At 40.1% G+C, this 8,427-nt stretch overlaps 1 protein-coding gene across 1 annotated transcript; it reads right to left on the bottom strand.

The window, feature by feature from the left end:
* Window positions 1–1,182: 1,182 nt before the first annotated feature.
* On the bottom strand, window positions 1,183–7,639 carry trib3 (tribbles pseudokinase 3). Its single transcript, XM_028811988.2, has 4 exons — window positions 7,377–7,639; window positions 5,756–6,040; window positions 4,057–4,349; window positions 1,183–3,635 (listed from the first exon to the last, which is right to left on the bottom strand). The coding sequence occupies exons 2-4, from the start codon at window positions 6,038–6,040 to the stop codon at window positions 3,164–3,166; spliced, it is 1,050 nt and encodes a 349-aa protein (XP_028667821.1). The 5' UTR covers window positions 7,377–7,639; the 3' UTR covers window positions 1,183–3,163.
* Window positions 7,640–8,427: the final 788 nt, after the last annotated feature.

The raw sequence follows: 8,427 nt of genomic DNA, 5'->3' as shown, positions 1-8,427 counted from the left end.
GCTTTATAAGCCTCAGGTGGTTTTGTATGAATAGCCTCCAGTAAAAAAAAAAAAAAAACCTGTCCTGCTTGTTGGAACATATTGATGGCTGCCCTAAGTGCTCATCAAACAGGATTTCCCAAAAATCGGCATACAAATATTTTACCTTCATTGACAAAGAACTCATCACATCACGTTTCTTTTAACTTTTTTTTTTAGCTTGGTAGTAAAAATTATGACTTTTTAATTCTTTGCTGGGAAAGATGATTAAAGATGCTGTTTCACCACATGGTGTTGCTGTAACTTCATATACAAGCTTAGCTATTTTTTGCAATATTGCATTACCTAATTCAAACAGAGTGCCACTCTGTCTGTGCTGGAAGAGAGGGCAAAAAATAAACAAGTCTACTTCCTTATTAACCTTTGGGGAATTTCTAAGATAGTCACACCTACGATTAGATCATCACTCTGATAACAACAGGAACACTTCTGGGTACTACTGGTGTTGCTATCGTTGCTTTTATGAAGAGTAAACAGATCTCCCACAAACAGACCCACGCTTTAGCGCTAGGCAGCTGAAAAGACTGTTGAAGCCGGTGGATGCAGCAAATTCTCACTCAACCTGGTAGATCCTTTTTTATTTTGGAATAAGGCGTACGGAATGCCGAGCCTTTGCTTCCTCACTAGAAAACACAAAGCCAGACAGGGAAGGGTAAAGATGCATATTGTCTATGGTAGTACTGAATCTATAGGTAATTTTGTGATTAGAGGAGTAGCGAAAGAAGAAGTAGTGGTTTTGTGATTGCCCACGGTATATGGGACAAGACTTTAAAACCCCTGGCTGTATGAAAAAATTACTAAGTGACATTAATTTTACATCAAGTGTACACACAGTGAGACCTTTACAGTAATCATAAACCTAAACAGTATGATAGTGTATTTGGATGTTCCATTTTGGCCACAGAGTATTGCGAAAAACCCCGGTTTTAGTTCTGCCTTACTTTTAATTTTAAGCAATGGAGGAAAATTCAGTTAACTGGTATTCAAATAATAAACTGGAAATAAAGAAGGAATATATTCCTGCTGCTTCTGGTTTCTATTGGGTCCTGTGCCTCTCCACATTCAGATTATATTCCATTCCCTTACTCACATGGAAGAGAGAAATAATCAAAGACAATACAAAGCTATTTATTTTTTATTATACTTTCCATAAAGAAAAAAAATACATTAAATCAAAATGTAGTGTTTGCAAAATAAAAAATAAAAAAATATTTACAAATTCACAAGGTATACTTTTGCCACTAAAAAGCAGTCATCCCCAGAAATGTGGCACCCTTTTTCTGCCAGTCATCAAAAATTCAATGTCTGATACATCCCATTATTGGCAATGAAAATGTGCTCAATAGCTTTTGCTTAGTTCCAGAATCCCCAAGGCTGTGATCTGAAATGTACGGTTTATAAATGAAAATGTCCTCTTCTGTAGTCTTGATAATATTACAACAAATGCATACATTTGTATGAGCCATATGGAGTAACAAAACAAACATCAACACGAGTTTTCCCCTTTAACAGTTTGACACTTTGGTTACGTTTAGTTTTTTGTTCACACGACAAGATATACAGCAGCAAAAAACAGATTTGGTGTCCGGGCAAACTGGCCATCTTCACATAATATAACATAACATGTTAGTTGACATGATTAATGCATACAAGACTGTGGTGTGGACCTTACATTCAAGCAATGTGTCACAATTAAAGGAACATTAAGTTGCTGATGTGGGAAGTTACAGAAGTACTATACATAGAATCACTATAGCACGTTTCATATTAAGCATCATAAAACAGTATGTCTACATTATGATTCAATTACTGTTTCTCTCCCAAGTAAGACTGACATGCATAAGCCTAATTAATTCAAACTATTTAATCAAACAATGTCTGCCATTAAAGTGTTTCACTGTGAAATGTTTAATGCCGATTTGAAAGAAAAAGAAAAAAAAACAAACCTACTACTAAAAGCTAACGGTATAAAGGCATGCAAGCAAAATTTTAAAAAGCCATATTGTTAACACCACATCTCATAACAAAGTATACTTCACAGCAACTTAAAAAGAAAAGAAAAGCAGTGATAGCTTAAGCAATAGTGTGCGTCTCACAATGGGAGCTGCGATTACCAATCCAATCTAGGATTCACCACACTCACTGTTAGTGAACACTTTGTTTTGTGTCGTTTACTCTCGTTACTTTTTTCCTAATTATACATTTTTCTTGATTTAAAAGTGAAATGCTGAACTGAATTTTAATCGATGAATGTTCAGATCCTGGTAATTCACGCAACAATATAAAAATTATTTTTTGTTACACTCATTGCAATATTTTAAAAATCAGCCACTGGGGATTCTAGCAAGAAATGGAACCGACTCTGCCAATGCTACTCCTTCCCAGCACTGACTGACAGACAGAGACATCCGGCACCCACAGGTGTGCCCAGAAGAGGTAGACTACATGTACGGCCATCCTTAGGAGCCAGTGATAGCCTGTCAAATCCAAGACGCCACATTTCCTGAGGACTGTAGTCTAAAAAAGAGGGAGCAACGTTAGCGGCATGATTCTGTTATCCATGAAGGTGTGCATTCCTCCACTTAAAAGGCACACTGGTCTGCTTCAGTATCTCTCTGTAAACATTAATGCTGAGGGCATCAAGTATTCCAGGCTGAAATAAGAACATCTGCATTATTTCAGAAGATGAAAGACGGCAAGCACCTGCTACAATGCAGATAAAACCCTAAGGTTCTTAACTGTGGGCCAGCAGAAAACAGAAGTGCTGTTCTGGAATGAACAATCATAAACTGGCAAGTTTGTATCCAATCAAATGGTTGATCAGTAAAAAAAAGTTCCACTGGATGCAAGCATGAGGTCAGCACTGGAAAGAAAAAGTTAAACATGATTACCTCCAGAAACTCCTGAGCGGGGCCAAGTAGCACTTACTCTGCCCATCCTTAGCACCTGTGTTGTAAAGAGTGATGCAGCGGAGGTCCTTCTCATGTGAATGCAAGTTTCTCTAGGACCACAAATCCAAAACAGTAGCTCAACTATCCCCACTTGTATATCTCACAGTGTGGAAGGTAAACGAAATTGCACACAAAGGTTTGCATCTCTGCATAAAGCTAAATTCAGGTGAGTTTTATAAAAAATCGACATCTTTATATTTTTCAAAATCAGGAACCACCTGTTCCAAAGAGACGCTGTCCACTGGACCTGTGCTAGGGCTGATGGTAGCCATATTGCTGGAGTTAAGCCAAGGGTGCAGAAGAATCTCACTTGCACTGAGACGTTCGGCAGGGTTTTTACGTAAAAGGCAGCGGATGAGGCACTTGGCCTTTGGGGAAAGAGACTCAGGAATGCTGTAAGTGCCTCTGCGGATTTTACTGAAAAGGGCAGCTGGTTCTGCATCCTGGAAAGGGTAGCGTCCTACCAGCATGGTATACAGAACTACGCCAAGGCTCCAGATATCTGCAGCTCTGCCAGAGTAGGAATGCTTGGAGTTAAGAATTTCTGGTCCAACATAGGCAGGGCAGCCATGCTTGTCAGTTAACAAATCGTCTTCTCCTCTCAACACACAGGAGTCTTCCAGGTTTTCCAAAACAAGTTTGTTTCTGAAAGGGGGGGGAAAAAAAACACACAATTAATAAAAACAGACAAGAATGTGGTCAGTGTTCTTTCTGAATGGCATACCCTTAAATACCATTTCTTTTCCGATACTATTAAGTACCTAAATTCATGACTGTACAATATTTGGCTTCTTCCTTGACCTTTTTAATAAAATACACATCTTAACAGCACAGTTGCAAATCAAGCAAGGAACCTAGGATAATCAAAGCAGAACTTTGTGTTTTAGTCTTCCACTTGATACGCTTCTCCTCAAACCCTTCAAAGCCCCACATTTGTTCCTTTCGGAGTGTGCTCCTGTGTTCTGTCCAAATAAGGCCCACTTTTAATCCTGTGTATAGCTATCAGCGTACTTTCCTTTATGTTCTTGCACAGAATAACACCTTTCTTAAGTAGGAGTAAGCTCACCTTTGTTTATCAGCAAATACAAACTTGCGTAGCTTCAGGTCTCTGAGAATTACTCCATGGCTATGACAGTGAGCCACTGCTGCTGCCATCTGTCTGAAGAGCGGCGCTGCTTCAGCTTCTGGGAGCCGCTTGGATAGTCGCACATGGGAGTGCATGTCACCGTGGCTTTTGGGGAAAACCATGTATACCTTCTGCTCTCCAGTGATGATTTCCTCAATTCTGCCAATGTGTTCATGAGGGGGCAAACGGGCGTAAGGGGCAAAAAGCTCCTGGTAACGCTTCATAGGAAAAACCTGTGTAAATGTAACCAGAAGGAGAGTGAATTAAACAATAAAAAGGATTTGAGTGGTCAAATATTAAGCTAAATGTAGATGGCAGACTTGCAAACTACAAGTCTGTGCTTTGTATCTGCTCTAACCTGTGTCATATACAGTCACAACATCAAACACTACAACATTAACAGACTACAAGAGTAATTAGTTAAGAGGAATAGATGCATGAATTAGATAATTAATTGGAAGCATTGGAAATTCTGTCCAAAGATTCTAGAAGCTTCTGATTTTCATTCAGTGGTTGTAATCGGAGGACTAATGTTAGGAAATAAACTGCTATACAAGAATACACTTCTTGCTTCCATGGTACCAAAAATCTGCAAATGGGATCAAAAAAGCAAGCCGTACATGGCTAAGAAGGTTGTAGCATATGCTAGATTCAATTCCAGTTACCTAGTTTGGCACTTTTCAATAAAACCCTTATTAAATTATGTCACCAGTTCCCATATTTCCACACAAATTCAGTCAATTTCTTGATTACAGGTGATGTATCACACTATTACCAAGCATGAAATATTGTAGATATTCTTCAAAAAGTGGTCTTTCTGAAAGGGAATTTAAATTCCACTTAAATTAAAATAGGAGTCTAAAATTCTGCACTGATGTAAAAACATGCTTTCAACAGAGTGGAAAACACCCCTCTGAATAAATTTCAAAACCTCTGTTTTAAATGACAAACACACAATAAAAATTCAAGCTGCAAATGAAGTAAACCCCATACTGAGTCCCGACATACTATCAACAAAAAACGGGTCATTGTCTGATGGAAACGGGACGTGGTGGAAAACACAATTCTTCATAATTACACATAAAATCAGCAGGTAACAGAATAAAGTTGAAAGCTGACCACAGGTTGTTAGTAGATGGCCCAGATGCACAGAGCGTTCTGTCCCCAGGCTAAGAAAATTGCAACATACTTTACTAATTTTGAACTCAAAAAAAGGGGGGGGGTTGGGGGGGGTTCCAAGTAAAAAATAAAGCAAAATACCAAACTCACAGACGTTTAAGCAAAATCTACCAAAGTTTCAACAGAGGAAACACTTTCATTTTGTTTTAAATTATTTGTCATAGGCCATTACAATGGACCAGCAGTGTTCCTTCTCTGGTCAAGACATTTGACTAATAATATATTTTAGAACTTTTATTACTTTTGAAAAAATAACCACAAGAATCCAAACCGCAATATACAATGGGAGACCACATGGGACTACTTGTGCCCTCTTAAATAAAACTAACCTACTTCTCTACTCAACCCTCTTCCACAAAATATCCCCACCCCCTCTTTCTCCCTACACACAAATGTTACAATTCTTTTTTTTCCCCAAAAATTCAGCATGCATCATTGTTGAGCTTAACAAAGACCTTACCTTGCAAGTGTACTGCTCCTCGCTGCTTCTGTGTACTGCCCAATAGCACTGTGCACCCTCTGTGGCCTCCAGTAGCACATAGGGTCCAATACTGCAGATACTTTGGTTCTTTGCTTCTACGACTGGGCTCTCTATTGGGGCCTGCAAGCACGGTGTTAGGCTTGGAGATGGTAACTGTGCAAGCCGAGGACGCTTGAGTTTTGGCCCTTCAACATCTGCAGGGTCCTCCAAATCTAGACGCTTCTTTTGCAGGGTCCTGGATGCCATCTGTAGGCTAACACTCATCTGGAAACGAAAAAAAAAAAAAGAGAGCAATAAAGTACATTGTTTAAAAATGTCATGGGCATGAGCATTCATGGGAGTGTAAGTGGAACATCAGTGTTTAGTAACTACTGAGTCACACGCAGACCCAGCAGCAACTTGAGTCAGCAGTGCCACACCATGTAGGCTTGTTAACAACACACACACACACTCACCTGATCAGGAATCCGGAAAGTACACGCAACCACTGCAATATGCTTATACTAAGAGCTCTTTCTCTTTTCAATATGCTTTCAGTTATCAAAATATAACTTCTTTTTTGTTTACATAAACAACTCTGTCTATTTGCAAGCGCGTTCTCTTCCAGTATGAACGACTGCTCCTCACTTTTGTGTCTATGCACCTGTATACAATACTCCCGAAAATGGCCTCATCACGGTAACACCACAGGGCTACATTCTAGCCAACGTACATTTAAATATCTGGATATTTACATTTCAGGACTATTGCGCTTTATGTTTATTTTCTCGGAAATCGTGCGCAACACTGAGTATCCACTACTGAGAACGCCACATAAGAACCAAATCAAACGGTGTATCTGTGGCAGTGGACGTTGTACTGTCTCCGAATACCAATGCATTCAATGTCGACAATCCTGAATATTTTAGGTGCGCTCCTGGAAAACACATGGGAGTGCATGCACAGAAAGATAATTTTCATAACTATTGTGTGGCAATTATTCTTATACAGCGCTCTTCGGGAGTTATGGGTGCACATTTTAGGTAATAGAGACGTAAACCTAATTAGAAACAAAAATGAACGTCTTACAGTCTTACTGAATTGTCTTTTCATCTCTGGGTTCGTGGTAAGAACAAATATCGCAACAGCCGTACTCCACCACAATACATACAACGCACACACACAACTAACAATATATAGCAGTGACCAAACACAAGAGGCGATTGTCTCCAGGTCGGATACTCGCGGATATATGCCCACTTTTCACCTTCCTTCTTCAGAAATCTTGTATGTTATAGAGACGCTGGGCTTTGGTACACATTCTATTTCCAATCTGAACCGTTTTTCGATCCCTTTCTGCCTGGTACTCCGTGTCCCGGCTTGGAGACAGACGCACGAGGGCACACAAGCGTATCTATCGTTTACCCCTCTTTCACACTCGAATAAATGCGCACATATTACGTCGCTCCGCTTCGATAAACGCACGTGTCCCTACAGTTCCATGTCGTCATGTACACTGTACGGGATCTGGCCAGGAAAAGTGGACATTTCGCCCCCAATACACCTTTCCATATCTCGGCAAATAAAACACCACCAAGACAATAAGCTGAAGGTAACCCACCTTGTCTCTGATCAATTCAGGCCCCTCGCGGTGGCGGTGCGAGCGTTCCAGAAAAAGAAATCCCAGTGTTGAGGGGCCGGGTAGCGAATTCAGGAAATCATTGACCAGACAATGAGAGAGACAGAGGGACAACAGAATCCCCAGGGCCACCCTCTCCCTACTAGCTGCCCGGCTGATGCAAACTTCGATAATGGAGGGAGAGAGCGGCGCTTCGAAACAACGGATTGCAACACCCTGGTCCCGCCTTGTGTGACGTCACGCCGCCGCGCGCTGCTGAGGCAACATTCTGCAACGGCAGGTGCGCGCATGCGTTGCTGTCGTGGTAGGACGTGAGAATGTTTCTTGGTGTTAAGGGTGGGCGTCGCGTGCTGTCTCTGTTCGATGTGAATAAATCTGCGGTGTAGTTTGTGGTGCAAAATTGTCTGTGAGCCATATTTATCTGTATGCACTATAAATGAGGAATTTGCATTGAGGATTGGATTGGGAGCTACTTGCTTTTCTATACATGATGTAAAGACTGTGCTGAATACTGTATATGATACCGTATGTACACAATGGTCGTTTTTATAAAGGATCTACAATTCTCTTTGTGCAGGACTGTATTGGATAAAACGTTTTATTTGCACATGTAAATGGTGATCATTCGAAATGAGCCGAAATTAGGACAGACGTAACCTTTTAACATATTGTTTGAAACTGCATTTCAAATAATTACATGCTACATGCATATTGTGTAATTGTGATTCAACGTAATAGATGGACAGAAACTGTGTAGAGAGCAGTTACTGATGATCTGTTTTTGAGCAGGATGATAATAAACATATTTCATGTCTCTCTCTCTATATATATATGCTAGATGCATGCTACTTTTCTAAATAGACAGGACACGTGGCCCTGAATTGGATTACATGGATCTAAGAGTGTTCTATTACGTTGTCTGGATATACAGGAGTGCAAGTGGAAAAAAAATATGATACTACTTTCCCACCACATCACACATACACATACTGTAACAAAAAATGCAGATGCCAAAATCATTATAAAAATAGCC

The sequence above is a fragment of the Erpetoichthys calabaricus genome, chromosome 10 (assembly GCF_900747795.2).
Source record: "Erpetoichthys calabaricus chromosome 10, fErpCal1.3, whole genome shotgun sequence".
Classification (NCBI taxonomy): domain Eukaryota; kingdom Metazoa; phylum Chordata; class Cladistia; order Polypteriformes; family Polypteridae; genus Erpetoichthys; species Erpetoichthys calabaricus.
This window is presented reverse-complemented; position numbering and strand designations above follow the sequence as displayed.

What these genes read in the sequence shown, in the direction of transcription:
- trib3 (XM_028811988.2), bottom strand. Translation starts at nt 6,040, where the DNA reads ATGAGTGTTAGCCTACAGATGGCATCCAGGACCCTGCAAAAGAAGCGT. An exon ending in AGGAGCAGTACACTTGCAAG is followed by an intron (nt 4,350 to 5,755) that starts GTAAGGTCTTTG and finishes ACATTTACACAG; the next exon opens with GTTTTTCCTATGAAGCGTTA. An exon ending in GTATTTGCTGATAAACAAAG is followed by an intron (nt 3,636 to 4,056) that starts GTGAGCTTACTC and finishes CCCCCCTTTCAG; the next exon opens with AAACAAACTTGTTTTGGAAA.